We start from the raw sequence: 16,617 nt of genomic DNA, 5'->3' as shown, positions 1-16,617 counted from the left end.
GCTGACATTTCTAAAAAATACTATTCAGTTAAATAGGAAAGAAAATAAAAATTATTTTCTAAAATGGCTTTCTTTTTTCCATACCTTCCAATAGTAGCTCTGCCTTCATTTTTTACAGACTGATAAATTTTTCTCTCTTCATCTGAAAGTGTAATGTGCTGAATAAATACTTTACGTTCTGGTAACTCCAAAACAGGTTTTCCTTTAATTTTGCTGGTCTTTGTTCTTCTAAGAGTAATATTTTTAATTAGGGATTGTAAACGCCTAGTCAAAATAAAACAAATAATTACATAACTTTTCTGTGTAAGTTGACTTAACAACAAAAAAAGTATTTTAATATATTACTGTTTTATAACCTAGTAAGTTTTTAAAAAATCCCTTTTTTGGAGTTTTATCCAATATGATATCATAAGAAATATATTCTACAAATATAAAATTGTAGCAATGATGCACTGATTGCCCTCAACTCAATACTTGTCACAGTCTAATCTTCTATCTTGCCTTTATTTTTCTTAACTTCTCCCCATTTTTGTTCTAATCACTAACCTTTTTACTTATTTCTGTTAACTACATCACTCAATATTCAACACTCAAATTCTTAAGTACCTACACTAATTGCAAGGCATTATACTAAATTTCATAAACTCCGAATGAGAAAACATCTTACTTTCAAAAATATTTTTTCAGTAATATGAAAATCACAGTACAAAATGTGATTTTACACAAAATGCTCTAATTTCTTAAACCTTCTATTCTACTTCACTTTGTTTTATAAGGCTAGCTGCCATCTTTATAATGATTTCACAACCTGCTAATGGATCCCAAACTCTGAAAACCACTGCTCTAGCCAAAAACCTTAAACCACATTATTAGCGGAGTACCCTGTAAAATGGCTATCACCAAGTTGAATTTTATTTATGTCTCCATGAGAAACAGCTTTCTCTCTTATTGATGCGAGTGTATATCCTACCATTCGATTACCACTATATAAAGTTACACAAAATAAGTTATGAAAATTTAGTGCATACTGGATGTTCAGAGCATATAGTTTTTCCTGCCACTGTTTAACCAATTAATGGTGGTTTCAGGGGTAACAGCAACACACAAAGACCATAAAGCTCTGCCTTTCCTTTTAGTTAGACTAATATCAAAGAAAGGAAAAGCTTGTGTTTTAGTGGTAGTTAGAAATCTTTGTCTTCCCAGCCAACAATCATTAGGTTCTGAGAGCCAAAGGCATGAAACTATAAATGCTTTTGGGAGAAGAAAGCCAACAGTGAAGTTAAAATAGTATTCAAAGTGGCAATTGGTTCAAGCTGCTTACAGTTATTTGTTGCTAATATTAATCCGTTTTCATGAAATTACTTACCTAAGTCCCCCTTCATCTCCCATTGTGACAGGACGCTGTATTGTTCTATGCCACCATTCTCTATCAAGAAATGGCTTAAGTTTTAAAAAGGAAAGAAGAGACCACAAATCCTTCAAAGAATTCTGAATCGGAGTACCTAAAAATAACAGAAAACTGTTGTAACTCCACAACCAGAATATCCATTCAGAATATCCATCTGACTCAATCAGAGAAAACAACAGTTGAAAATAGGCATTCTGTACTAGGCACACCCGCTATCAAGCTGTAACTATAATCCTTTGTTAAATACATACACAATCTCAAAATACAGTTTTGCTCTAATTTTTAGCTCTTACTTGCCATACTAATAAAGAAAAAAAACACAGCCCAGTGAATTCAACTTTCTCCTTATCCAAGAACATGTATTTATTTGATTTTAAACCAGCAGTACTAACAAGAAGGTAAAAAATGACTTTGAGTTTATATTCTCTTCCCCATTTTCTAGTACAGGTGTCACAAGTAGCAAACAAGCTTGGCTTCAAGATGAGAAATAGGGAAATCAAGATTCTGATTGAGAATTAAAGTGTCTAATCAATCTCCAAGGTTCAAAAAGAAATCTAGTGACTGTTCCATTATATTATTCAATGTTGCCATAGCATGGGGAACTGTGAAGAACAAGTCAAAATATTTTATTAAATGACCTCAATGATTAATTACAGAACAAACTTTGTATATTCACATAAAACTTACAAGTTACCTAACTCAATGATACATATTTGAGAATTTTTTAAAAATAACCTTTTTACCTGTTAATACCCATCTTCTCTCTGCTTCTAAATCAAGTACAGCTTTTGTCTGCTGAGCATTTGGATTTCTTATCGCATGTCCTTCGTCCAGGATCACTCTTAGCCACCTTATGCTATGTAATGGACTATCACCTTTAGTCTGAAATAAATGTTTCATGTGAATTAAAAACACAGGGAAGTAAAACAGTACTTCATGTAATTTGGTAAATACACATTGCTACTATTTTTTAGTATCAACGCTTAGTGTGTGGTAGATACTGCTTTAAGCAGTACACACGTTAAGTTACTGAATGCTCGGGGTGCCTGGGTGGCTCAGTTGGTTAAGTGTCTAACTTCAGTGCAGGTCATGATCTCACCACTCTTGAGTTTGAGCCCAGTGTCGGGCTCTGTGCTGGCCGCTCAGAGCCTGGAGTCTGCTTCCAATTCTGTGTCCCCTCTCTCTCTGCCCCTCTACTCACACTCTGTCTCTTTCTCTCAAAAAATAAACATTAAAAACAATTTTTTTAATTGCTGAATGCTCAAAAGCTTACAAAATATTATGGTTACTCCTATTTTACAGATGAGAAAACTGAAGCACCAAGGTGTGAAGTACGTATGTTACTCAAAGTACTACAGCTAGGAAATAGCAGAGCTAGCATTCAAACCTAGGTAGTCTAGCTCTCTACTGCGACTTTGGTTCAATACACTGAGCTAATTTCACCTCAGATTAAAACTGTAATGATAGAAAAATTTTCAGTAGTAAGAATTATTGAATTTAACATAATTAGTTTCTTTTATGTAATAGTTAATGTTCTTATCAGAAGACCAAAATTTTGACAATAAGGTATTTTGAAAAACATTTTAACGACGAATAGGCAAACAAACAAAAATTAAACTTTTAAATGAATCAGGAAACTCATAAATTTCAGCTATTAAAGAAAGTTTATTTTTAAACTGAGATAATTAAATCATTGTGATAGAAAATAATATTCTAGAATACAAGAAAAAATAGAATTCACTTACAAACTGCTATCTAAACTTAGTTACAATTCCAATGTAAAACTGTAGCTTTAAGTGTTCTAAATGGAAAATATTCATAATTAGCTGAAGAAAGCTGAACTTTTTTTTGCAGAGTATTAAGAAACAATCTCCTATTGACTTCCTACGTATTCTTAAGTATTTAGAAAAAAAGAGCACAAAGTCTGAATTTTAGAACACTTTAGAAACCTGAATATTTCTCAAATTCAACTTCTGAAATAGGAGTCTCAGCATACTTACTCCATAGTCATGAGTTAAAATGTTGTATGTAGTCAAAACAATATCTTGTTTTGAAAGCAAGGCTGGGTCTCTTATACGGTCAGGACCATAATAAACATAAAAATTCAAGTGCACATCTGATTTTATATGTTGTCCAAATTGATCCTAGAAGAAAATTAGAAATATTTTAAATAGTAAGCAGATTAGTGTTGGGAATAATATAAAAAAGTATTGTCCTGGCAGTAGTATCACAAATCAAACTATTAAAATTGCATAAAATCAAGTTTCCTGCTACCTAAACTAAAATAACAACCATGATAATAACAATACTAATTACTATTGTATTGTCAGGAAAACTGACATATATGCCATAATAATACACTATATAAATTTTGCCTGGCCCTACCAATGAGCAGCCACTTCATTTTTAGAAGGAAAAACAACCAAATGTCTTTTAAACAGTAATTAATTTTTTAAAAATCTAGTATTAACAGAAAGGCTCTACTGCTCCCAGGAAGTAAACTTGATAAAATTAAACAGCAAAAGAACCAATATTTTCAAGAATACAGGCAGAGATTCAAGCTCAGTATCTACTCTTATTCATTTATCACAGGCCTACTATTGGTCAGATTATCAACCAGAAGGGTGGTATAGCTAAAAAGAAAAATAAGACCTAGTCCCTGCCCTCTCTGAGGACATAATCAATTTAAAGCACTTGACTTTTTTTTAAATCATGAAAATAATAGGTCTGAGAGACTGAGCAGGAAAAAAGAAATCATGATTAGATTGGGGGGAAAAAGGACACCAGAGAAACAAAGCTCTCACTCTTAGGTGGGAGATGATAAACCCCTAAACCAGAATGTCAGAAGTAAGAAGAGAATAAAAAGGACAGGTATGAAAGAAAGATACCAAAAAAAAAGAGACTGATGGGACTTGAGGACTCATAAATATGGGATATGAAAAAAACAAAAAACAAAAAAAAGTCCTTAATACTTAAAGTGAGTGCCTAGAACTGTGTGATAAAGATGTAAGTTTAAAAAAAAGAAGGGGAAAGTAGGTATAAAATGAGAAAAAAATAGTATTACTATTTTAGACATTTAAAATTTTTGGCCACTACAGAATGTCTGACTAGAGATGTATACTACAAATATTTAAATATTGGCCTGTAATACAATGTAGAGATGGACTTTATAAAGTTATCAGCAGACAGTACATGAAGCTTAGGAATGAATAAGATATTCTTAGAACATGTATAATGAGAAAAGAAGGTTAGGGGAAGAGCCTACAAAATGATAGAATTTAAACAGTCGGCCTCTGTTTCTATTAGGACAGGATTTAAAATATTCCAGCAAAGAAAAAAACAAAGCAAATGTGGCAAACTTTTGAAATTCTTGAATCTTGTTTAAGTAAATGCAGATTTGCTTAAAAAATTTTCTAATATTTCAAAAAAGATACCATGCTTGTTACGCAGGGGGGAAAGGCAGACTACATAGAAACCATGGGAGAAAAGTAGTGGTCAGAAACCTGGGGGAGCAACAAAACTGGACAGGGTGGGGAGGGGAAAAGTATTAAAATTTCAAGAAGGAATACAAGGTAGATTTTTTTTAACTTGTAATTTATGTTCATTCCCTCTCTCTGAAAAAGGTTTAGGGGCACCTGGGTGGTTCAGTTGGTTAAGCATCTCACTCGATTTTGGTTCAGGTCATGCATGATCTTATGGTTTTGAGTTTGAGCCCCACGTCAGGCTCTGTACTAACTGCACAGAGCCTACAGATGTCTTACAAAATAAAACATTAACAAAATGCTGTAAAAAGAAAAATAAAGTCAGAGCAGAAGTAAAGAAAAAGGGAACTCAGCGGACACGGCAACAATGAGGTCACTGAAGGCCTTCATAGTTACTATAGAGGGTGAGAGCAAAAACCATACTATGAGCTGAAGAGAGAATGATACCTGAAACAGTGAAGGAATAAATACTAAGAAAAGAGGATAAAACATGAAAGACTTAAGGTGAAAATGCAGAGAATTTTATTAAGAAAACTGGTGGAAAAGGAAAAGAGAAAGAATCCAATAGAAAACTGAATCAATGGACTGCTTTGAAATGGAAAAAAAAAAATGTATTTGTGAAAGGACTAGAACTGAAATAGAAAAAAATTAACTTTCCTGGAAAAAGAGAGTTATAGTATTGAGTTTCTAGTCACTGTGCTAAGTGCTGTATATGAATAAAATAGATACTATTTCATTTTCCATTGGGAGGAGAAGTAACTTGTCCAAGTATTCAGAATAAGTATGTGGTGGAAGTGTGATGGTCTCTTACAGCTTTAACTGTATTCCTTCCCAGATCTGAAGACAACAAAAGGATGATAAGGTAGTTCTAGCCTACTCATTGGGGTGCTAGGTCATTTACTTGGGGGTTAGGAAGAATTAGCTTATTGAGAGATTGCAAAATTTTAATCTCAGCCAGGATTCCATATATGCCACCAGCTCTCATTCCTTTAAAAATCAGTTTTCTCCATAATCTCAGTAGGCAAGACTTTGCCAAGGTTTCCTTTCTGAAGTTTATTTTATAAAAATTTTGCTGTTTTCCAAATATTAAATTATAATGAAATACTGACCAGCCACTTTTAAAAAACATATCCTGAACCCAAGCTCTTAAAGACTCATAGTTCTGTTTATACTTCCTTAATACTTGTAAACCTCACCCTGAAACTGTCATTCTAGTACCTGTGTACTGTCCTTCCCACAATGAACTACATCTCAAAAAAAAGAGGATAGTTTTTTTGGAATTAAAAAAAGAGCAAGAGGGAACTAAACCTCACTCTGGTCTCAAGAGGAAAAATGACACACAAATCAGAAAAAGATGTTAATTTTAAAAATCTATATCTATACACCAAAAACTTATAATAAAAAGAACCAAAGAAGGCAAGAGTACATAAAAGTCAAGAAGAAAATAAAGAGGCACAGAATTGACAATTAGACAATAACTACTAATCTTTTCCAAAGCAAGTTAGAGAACAAGTGGCAGAAGCCAGATTATAGGCTAAGAAGTAAAAGCACAAAGTGGAAATTAAACCCCAAAAAGTACGACAGAGAAGGAAAGGATAAGAGCAGCAACTTAAGGGTGAGAAATAATCAAGAGGAAGTAGTTAAAAATGAAAAAGATCTGAGTATGTGTCAAGAAAAAGCCACTGCAGAGACTAAATAACCAGGGAAAGAGAAAAATAACAGATAAAATGCAAAGGTGGAAAGAGATGGAATCCAATGCCTAGACTAAGATAATGGTCTTACAAAGAGTGGGACCTCTTCCACCTCTGAGATTAGAGGAGAAAAGGCCAGGAGAGATGCAAATAACCTTTGACATGGCAAGAACAGAAGTTCACATCCAGTGGTCCTTATGTTCACAATGCTTCCTATAGTCATCATTTCATTATAACATGCAGCTTGAAGCTCAAACTGGAAAGGAAACACAACCAAGCTGTTCCTTATACATAACACAGAAAGAGGTTCTATTCTAATGTAATGTTCTAGAATAGAAATTCAATCTGGAAGAAAAAAAATTTTCTGGTAGTCGTAAAAGCATAGGCTCTAGAATTAGAATGTTGGAGATTATATCTTAGCTCCATCATTTATTAGCTGGATGATCTTAGGCAAGTTCCTGAATTTCTCTGTGTTTCAATTTGGTCACCAGGAAAATGAGAATAATAGTTGTGAGGACTAAACGAGAAAGTCTATGAGAAGAGCTTAGGGAATAACGGAGTACATACGAGTTAACTAAATGTTACAAGTTGTTATATAAACAAAAGATATTGCTAGTGTAGTTCTTAGAAAAGAGTTTTCAATAGTTCATAAACATAGTGGAATCTTAAAGTTATATACTTTTCCTACCTTGGGGGACAGAAATGGCAGAGGAAGAACTATAAACCAAATCTTATGATAATAATTAATGATGTTTCTTTTACTATAAATCTTCAAAAAAAAGAAGTACTTCAATTCAGCAAATAAAACCCCGAGTCACCTAACAAATTATTTTGACTTAGACATAGAATGCTGACCAAACATATTTCTCCTAATGAATGACTTTAACAAAATACTTTTCAAGATGAAAACTAAAATATAAATTATGTCACATCTTAAAAGGCTGTGAAGACTTACAATCCAGTTGCTTAACACAGAAAGTGGACAGATGATCAGTGTTGTTCTTGGTCTCTCTTCAACATCAGTTTTCTTTGAACTCTCTACTGCAGATGCTCCTAAAAGAGTGAATCAGTTGAAACAGTCTTCAGCTTTTTTTGCATATATATGAAGTCAATAAAGAGATGGCAATATGTGCTTCTATGAAAAGAGTAATTAGGAAGAATTAAAATGAAGCAGATAGACTTCTGTTTCCAGCCATGATGAAGTAACAGGAACTAGATTTTTACCTTGTCGATTTATTATTTTTTACCTTGTCACTTTAAATAACTACAAATCTAGACACTGATTACTTATGGGAGGTAGAGAACTATGATTGAGAGGGGGCACATGGAAAAAATCTGGAATATGTCCTGATATGTATTTGTTACTCATAGTTATTAAGATAACATTTGTTCTATGCAGTTTTTGGAATCTGTGCTATAGTTAATGTGGTAACCAGACTCCAAGATGGCCCCTAATAATATCCACTTTCTGACTGTCACAACCTCACATGGTACCCTCCCACATTCTATTAGGGATATGGCAAAAATGGTGGTACATCACTCCTGAGATTAAGTTTCCCCCCCACCCCCCTTCTCTGATCACTCCCTTTGGAAGAAGCCAGCTGCCATGCTGCAAGGATACACAGGCACCCTATAAAAGGACACACTACAATTTTATTTTCCATTCCCTACTGAACAGTATTTATATTATTTCAATATTTTTCTAAAAAACACAATAAAAAATTTTTTTTTCAGGTATCCTTTTACATATCTAGGTGATTTATCTATCTTCATTATTTTTGCCCCAATTGCTCATACCATGGTAATTTATACTCCATAGTACCTGGGAGTTCCTGTTGCTGCACAACCTTGCCTATACTTGGCACTGTGAGATTTTTAAATGTTTGTAAATATAATGGGTGAAATAGTACCTCTCTGTTCCTTTAATTTGATTTCCTCAATGACTGAATCTGCCTATCTTTCCCCACATTTATTGGTTGTGTTTTCTTACTTTGGAATGTACATTTGTATTCTTAGTGGCTCTTCTCCTACTGGATTGTCTTTTTCCAATGGATTTGTGGAGGTTTCTTTACACACTCTAAATGCTAATCCTTTGTAAGTTACACTTACCAGAAATATCTTCTTCAGTCTTATTTTTTACCTCGTTTATGGTGCACTTTGATGCATGGAAATTCAAAATGTAGTAGAATTTCATCAATTTTTCCTTATAATTTTTTGTGTCTTATTTTAGAAAACACTGTCTACCACAAGATATCACTTCTGTCTCCACTCACTGATTTTTGTTTCTATTCTGCTTTTCTTCCAGAAATATGCTTATTTTGTTTTTTGGGGTTTTTTTCACAGCTATGATTTTTTACAGTTTCTCTCTTCTATTATTATGGCTGTGTGCCTGCAAGGAAAAAGAACTTTCTGTGTGTGAACTTAATTCTAACTGAATTCTATCTTAATTCTATCTCAACAGAAAATTCCCCATTTCTTAAAATTTCTAAAATTAGGGTTGAGTATTCTACTTGAAATGCCTGTATTTTCCATCCCTTTTTTTTTAAGTTTATTTATTTTTGAGAGAGCGAGCTATGGAGGGAGGGAGGGAGGGAGGGAGGGAGGGAGGGAGCACATGTGCACACAAGCGGGAGAAGGGCAGAAGAGAGGGAGAGAGAGAAAATCCCAAGCAAGCTCCACGTTCAGTGTGGAGCCCAACAGGGGGCTTGATCCCATGATTGTGAGATCGTGACCTGAGCTGACTAAGCCATCCAGGCACCCCTATTTTCCATTCCTGTCTGATTCTTAGACCAACATCATTCTGTGATCCATCAAATAACCTCTTTAACAGGTCCCTTTCATCATTCTTTACTATCCACCTTTATTTTATTCACAGTGCTTATTATTTAAAGTTCTGTGTTCAATTATTTATGTTTCCCCACCATTAGACATAAGCTATGAAACAGACTTGTATCTGGTATATCCCCAAAATGTAAAACAGAGGAGACTAAGGCACAGAAATATAGTAACTCATCCCAGATCTCCTTAACCCTAGAGATCAATCTCTTTGAATCTCAAATATTTAGAGCCTTACAGTGTTTTCCTATGAATTACAAAATATAAAATTATAATAAAGGTCACTAACATTCATAAGTGAAAAATTCTACTCATACTAAGAACTGAATATTACAATTTAAAGAATTCATATTAAATTAGGTTTTAAAGGGCCATCAAGGGGCACCTGGGTGGCTCAGTCAGTTAAACATCCAACTCTTGATTTTGGCTCACATCATGATGTCACAGTTTGGTTCATGAGATCAAGCCCCACATAGGGCTCCTGACACAGCAAAGTCCACTTAGGATGCCATTGCTCCCTCTCTCTGCCCCTTCCCTGCACATGTGTGCTCTCTCAAAATAAATAAACACTAATATATATTTTAATGAAAAAAATAAATAGCCATCAATTGCTCTAGGCCTTCAGTAGAAGAAAATATTTCTACTACTAAGATGAGTAAAGTATCTCTTTTCCATCATATTTCTGACCTAACTAAAATAAACAGAATTAACAAAAGAAAAGGTATTAGAAGGAAAACACATAAACATGCACTTCCAAGAACAAAGGATTCTGTACCTTTTTCTTTAAAAAAAATTTTCTTTTAATGTTTACTTTTTAGAGAGACAGAGTGTGAGTGGGGAAGGGGCAGAGAGAGAGAGAGAGGGAGACACAGAATCTGAAACAGGCTCCAGGCTCTGAGCTGTTAGCACAGAGCCCAATGCGGGGCTCGAAGTTGGGAATGGAGAGATCATGACCTAGACTGAAGTCAGATGCTTAACCGACTGGGCCACCCAGGCACCCCATTCTTTTCTTTACTTTTTAAACTTCTTGTACCATGTTAAAATTGTTTTGCAGTGAAAAAAACGAAAACTAAAAAACCGTAAGATTTACTGACCTTTTTTCAACATTCTCCTTTTTGTTGCAGGGGTAGATGAAATAAGTGCACATGCAAATTCTGCATCTTCTTTAACCTTAGAAGATCCTGCTGAAATAACCACAGAATCATTAAGATACTGGAAAACGAACTCTCCCCTGTGCTTATATCTCTATATCTTAAGAGCTTATACTACTAAATAAAAACAAAATATCTGGTGACCTGACACTAAAAAGAATCATTCTAACTCAGAGAAGGAATAGGCAGTCACTTATCATAAAGTGTTACTTCTCTTGAGAAGAGATGTGAAAGTAGGAGCAGCCATATGCAAAGTGAATCAGCTTCCAGGTGGAAGAATACTTTCAAGCAAACAGGTGTTTGACTTCTAATGATGAGGCTGCCAAATTTTCAGATCAGTTAGTGGTAACGAGTTATTTTCCAAATGCAATACACTTTCTCAACTAATTAGGAATATAATATGATCTGATTTACAAGAAAAGAAAAATAAAGAGTTATGTTTTAAAGTAACACATAAAAGTAATGATACTGGTTATTTTTACATCTGTATGACAATACGAACTAACAATTATTACCCAGGAGATGCTCCCACCCAACTTTTGTAATTATAATTTATATATATACAAATAAGGTTTTATTGAAGTAATTTTATAAGTGGTAAAAATTACTGTGCTTAAAGTTAGTTTAAATATTTCTCTTAGATTTTAATTTGAAACTAATCTTTCAATTTACCTCATTCATTTACCACCCTTGATAAGTTCCATGGAATAGTTCAAATGTGAACAGGAGTCAAGTTTAAGATCTGTTACTAAAGAGGGGCGCCTGAGTGATTTAGTCAGTTAAGTGTCTGATTTCAGCTCAGGTCATGATCTCACGGTTCGTGGGTTATGCCCCACATCGGACTCTGTGCTGACAGCTCAGAGACTGGAGCCTGTTTCACATTCTGTGTCTCCCTCTCTCTCTGCCCCTTCCCTGCTCGTGCTCTGTCTCTCTCTCTCTCAAAAATAAATAAACATTAGAAAAAAATAAGTTAAAAAAAAAAAAGATCTGCTACTAAAGAATTCTAAGCTAGAGAGATACAAACCTATGGAGTTTTACTTTAATAATCTTTAAGAGTAGATTATGGATACTGAGATGTATATACATACCTTTTACTCTTTTAGTCTCAGACTGTGAATTTTTCAGTTTGCCTACAACAAAACCAAATATAAAAAGAGTCACAGTAGGAAATCAGAATAAAGGACACATTATCAAATCAAATCCATTTCACATTACCTTTCATTTTCTGTGGCAATTCATTTGTTTCAATTTCTTCTGAATCACTGCTTTCAATATACTGGACAACAGTTTTTCTTCTAAAATAAAGTGTACACAAATTTTTTATCAAACCAAAATAAAATGAGATATGAAAACATAAGTTTTAATAAAAGCAGTATAATGCTTCCTATTGTTTTAATTCAAGGAACTTTGACAAATGAAAGTAAAATTTCCTAAAAAGCATTTTGCTTTCATAACCAGATACATTTATATACAAAATGCAGTACCACTATTATTAAATTTGAAAAAGAAAACCATCCTAAAATAATAATTTTATATATTGAATTTAATATTCAGTAATTCAAATGAAACACCTATATAAAACTAGAACTAAGAATAACTCTTATCAAAGAAAATAATTCCAATATAAAATGAGCAGCTAAGAGAAAAATATAATTCACAATGAAAAATTTTATGTATTTTGTGTAGAAAGTACATTACAGTGATTAAGTTGCTAAAAATAATGGCCTCTGGAGTCAGACTGCCTATATTCAAATCCCATTCAGCTACTTATTTGCTATGTGACTTTACGCAAGTTACTTAATATTCATCTATGCTTTAATTTCCTCATTTGGAAAATAACGAGCAAAAATACAATTCACTTCATAGGATAAAATGTGTTACTATATGCAAAGCCCCTAAAATAGTGCCTGTTGCACAGTAACATACATGTATAAATTATCATATGTATTGGTTATTAGTTTATCCCATGTCCTCTTTATTTTTATTTCCATGTCCTTTAATCTTATCTGGTCAACCTAATAGTGCTATTCTCAGGCTCATCATGGTCAGCTCAGAATTGTAAGATTTGAGATCCAGATGAGAAACTGAGGTGCCCTGGTTTTGTGCTCAGTTTAAGACAGGTATTAATGAAGAAAACAATTAAAAGCCCCAGTTTTGAGATCCTTATTGGACTAGCTAACAGACTCAGATTTGAAATCACATCTGCAGATATTAATGGTAAAAATACAGTACAAATAAAAGTCATTTAGACCTATTTCAGAGGGTAAATGAAATTTATAAAGTTAACAGATTCAAGTTAACATCAGAGGAGCATTATGCGCTTTATTCAAATTCTCCCTCTAGTCTACATTAACACAATAGTCTCCATAAATAACTTCATCATATTTTATTTCTACTAAAGGTGAAGAAAGAACTGAGATGAACAGAATGTTTCTACCAAGTCATCTAATAAATAGCTGTCAGTTTTTATCTCCTGAAAATAATAGGAAAACTCTTCCAAAGTCAACAAAAACAAAAAACTTGGAAGCTAGATCTTAGTTCCTATGTAAAAGAACAGGAAAGAAAGTGGTAGAAAGGTTAAGTGATTATTAGAAACTATCAATTCACTTCTTTTATAGATTAGTATTACTTTTCTTCACCTATAAAACAGGAACACCCAACCTGCCTAAGTAACAGTGATTTTGGTAGTTTCAAATAACAGAATGAATTTGAAAGAACTACATAACTGAGATATAATGGTCTTATCTCTCTCCTATATATAAGAAAATGGAGAAAGAGTTTAAACAAATATTACATACAATCAAACCATAACAAAATTTACCTTTTGGGGCGGGAGCTAGACAATTCTGACTTGGGATATTTATTCTTTCCCTTGACATCTGAAATACTGGGTTCTCCACTACATCTAGATCCTTTCATTTCAAAGAAAAGGACAAATATACAGAGTATTAGTAAACTGTCTTGGCTGAGTATCCTTAAAACTTTGGTTTTCCAACTCAATAGTTCAACTTTCTTAGTATCTTCATTCCTCTTCTTTCAATCAGCCAGCTATTCTCTCTACTAGTTTTTAAGTATAGTATATTCTCACTAAAAAATACCTTCAATTTCTTGTACCCAGTCTTTCCCCTGTAGTCATCCAGCCAATTCCCAAACTGGCTGGCTGAATTTCCTGCTGTACACCAAGGCAGCTAAGAGCTGCTGGAAAAAAATGAACGATAAATAGGTGGCATTACAAGTTTACATTTTCAAATCTCACCTGCTGCCTGTGTCACTTAGCAACTCTTTTATGTATCACTCAGCCTCCCTACCCACTCACCACAGTGGTATATACTGGACCCTTTGCCTAGATTCTTCACTCCCTTGACTCCTAGATGATGACCTACTTCACCTTCAAAGAAAATTGAATACCATTTTCTATAATCCCAATTTTCCTACCTTTTTAAAATTCCCTCAATTAAATATTTCCCATCAACCTTACTTTCTTTCCTTCTAACGTTAATTCACTTATCTATGCTCTTGGTCTCATTGCCCGCCCCCGCCAAGAGGCCTAAAAATTATTCTCTCCATTTTATCCCACACCTCTTACCCACGGATTTCTTTCATAATGCTCTCCCCTACAAAAAAAAAAAAAAAAAAACCCTCAACTCTGCCTTCATTTCCAACGATTTTTGTTTCTCCTATTTCAAACTTAGCAAAATACATAATAGCATACAACTGTCATTTCTAATTCTTCACTTACTATTCTATCTGAAAATATTTTCAGTTTTTCTGTTCTAACCAATCTTCAGAAATTAATTTTCCAAAGGCCATTAACAGCTACACCAGCTATTTAACTGCTAAATCCAGAGTTCTCTTTTCATTTATCCTCTAACTTCAGAATTTGGCTCTAACCTATCTTTCTATTCTTACCTGCTATTATTCATGCATATTACATTATTATTAACATAAACTACTCTGAGGTCCCAGAACAAAATAGGTTTTATGTTGTTCTTTTGTTTTTACTGCCCTTTCATGAATTTTTTTTCTCAACCAAAAATGTTCTTCCTTAGCTTCTCTGACTGGTATACAACCACCCAATTCCATCATGACCTCCTTGATGAAATTTTTCCTACCAGTTCTCCCGAGATTTTTAGAAAAAAATATCTAAAATTTTTGTATATTACAAAGCCAGAGCTTGAATTACATCATCAAACTGGAAAAATTTAAATCAAATATGGGGTCATGGTTCAAAAGTAAACTTTACCTTTGATTAGTCCATCTGCCTTTTCACTGGTATTTCCTCCAAGTTTCATAGTTTGATCGTTAACATTACACTCCTGGATGAAAAGGCATATTTCTTACAAAGCACTGCTGTCAGTTTTAAATAAACTTAAAAAGCATCCTATTTTATACTGCTTTGCTTTACATAATAAAGATTACTTATATTGCTATCCCATTCTGGGGCAATTGGGGGAGATGCATTAAGTGAAGAGGAAAAATAAACCAATTAAAATTTTTTTCACAGCTCTCTCAAAAGTGAACACTAGTTGGTCTTTATCTGTTCAAAAGAAATACAAATAACAAAACTCAGTTATAAATGGCATATTCATTAATGTAAGAAACACTTGTGAAATGGAATTTACTTTAGAATTAAAAGGAATTCTCAGACTACAAACTTTCAAACCAAGAGTCCCTACTCAGTAAATAACTTATCTTTAATGAGGCCCTCATTGCCATCTTGTTCTCTGGAACTCCCAGGGGGTAGATGCAATAGTACAGATCCTAGAGTACTAGGATATTCTATTCTATCATATTCTATTGAGGATTTTCTTGCCAGCCTGGACTTTTTCTTTTACCCTTCATGTATATCCCTTTGGTTCAAAATGTATCAATGCAGACATATGTACAAAAACTTCTATAAAAGTACAATTTTATATCTCTTTGTAAAAATATTTTTAAATGATTCTAATGGGAAGGGTTCCTCCAATCTTAATTCTTGACTTAATGATTCTGTAGGGAGGAATGACAAATGCCAATTGGTTTGAATTTAATTCTTCCCATTGAAAAAGAGAGGTGATGAAGTCATACTGAATGGAGATTAGAACTGGTGGTCAAGAGTAAAAAGTAATTTCTGCTGAGATTAGGGCTAATAATGGATAGTTTGATTTTAGTTTAAAAAAAATAAAATTTGAAACATCTTATAAAATCCCAGAGTTAAATTTTACTAAAAATGTAGTTGAAAAGATCCATCTCCTTCTAATGGTATGAGTCTAAATATGTTGAAAATCTAAAATATAACAGGTAGAAAAATGTAACTAGAGGAATTATTTTAGATAAATAAGTTTTTATCTTTTTTTTCAGAGCTCAGGGTATTTTTACTTTAACCAATGTCAAATATTTATTATTTAAGATTGTACAGCCATTAAATATTAAATACATGATACACTACAATCCAAAATTGTCATTTTTATTAGAGCAGTATTACACCATTGTTTTTTTTCTTACAAGCTAGACAAATGGATTTTTTTTAAGTTTTTATTTAAAATCCAGTTAGTTCACATACAGTGCAATATTAGTTTCAGATGTAGATTTTAGTGATTCATCACTTATATACAACACCCAGTGCAAGAAACTGATGTTAAAAATGCTTCTCACCAAATGTTATACCTAGTCTTCTTCAATAATTAGTACAACCATTTATATTTAACAACATGGAAAAAAGAATCTAGAGATTCATCCACAAATACATGTGGATGTCCTTTACATTACTGTTTTATATTAGATGATAAAAAAAAATATCCTTTACGTTACTGTTTTATATTAAATGAATTTGCTCAGTAAGTTTTTTCTTCTGAGAGTTCAAATGTAAACCTACGAAGTCCAACCTATTAAATCATACTACATTCCAATCTAATGGAACTTAAATCAGTGACATTTCACTCTGTAAGCCTGGAATATCTAAATTTATTTAAAACAGTGTAATTTTTGTTCCAATAAATTCTTAGCTGGAAATCACGTTTTTAGCCTCAATTGTAAGGAATGGGGCAAACTAAATATCCTAAAACCTTCCT

The 16,617-nt window shown here is 33.2% G+C and overlaps 1 protein-coding gene across 6 annotated transcripts in view; it reads right to left on the bottom strand.

Moving 5' to 3' along the window:
- The window catches only part of HLTF (helicase like transcription factor), a 50,967-nt gene that overhangs the window by 16,546 nt on the left and 17,804 nt on the right, over positions 1-16,617 (bottom strand). For 4 of the 6 annotated variants that reach the window (XM_045037462.1, XM_045037464.1, XM_045037463.1 and 1 more), the window contains exons 9-18: positions 14,811-14,883; positions 13,389-13,479; positions 11,783-11,862; positions 11,656-11,697; positions 10,511-10,600; positions 7,537-7,634; positions 3,409-3,552; positions 2,152-2,290; positions 1,367-1,502; positions 85-264 (exon numbers count right to left, since the gene is read on the bottom strand). In XM_045037462.1, coding sequence (XP_044893397.1) covers positions 85-264; positions 1,367-1,502; positions 2,152-2,290; positions 3,409-3,552; positions 7,537-7,634; positions 10,511-10,600; positions 11,656-11,697; positions 11,783-11,862; positions 13,389-13,479; positions 14,811-14,883 — 1,073 coding nt within the window. The remainder of the gene's footprint in view (positions 1-84; positions 265-1,366; positions 1,503-2,151; positions 2,291-3,408; positions 3,553-7,536; positions 7,635-10,510; positions 10,601-11,655; positions 11,698-11,782; positions 11,863-13,388; positions 13,480-14,810; positions 14,884-16,617) is intronic. The other 2 variants (XM_045037465.1, XM_045037466.1) reach the window with 1 other exon arrangement.

The sequence above is a fragment of the Felis catus genome, chromosome C2 (genome assembly GCF_018350175.1).
Source record: "Felis catus isolate Fca126 chromosome C2, F.catus_Fca126_mat1.0, whole genome shotgun sequence".
Classification (NCBI taxonomy): domain Eukaryota; kingdom Metazoa; phylum Chordata; class Mammalia; order Carnivora; family Felidae; genus Felis; species Felis catus.
This window is presented reverse-complemented; position numbering and strand designations above follow the sequence as displayed.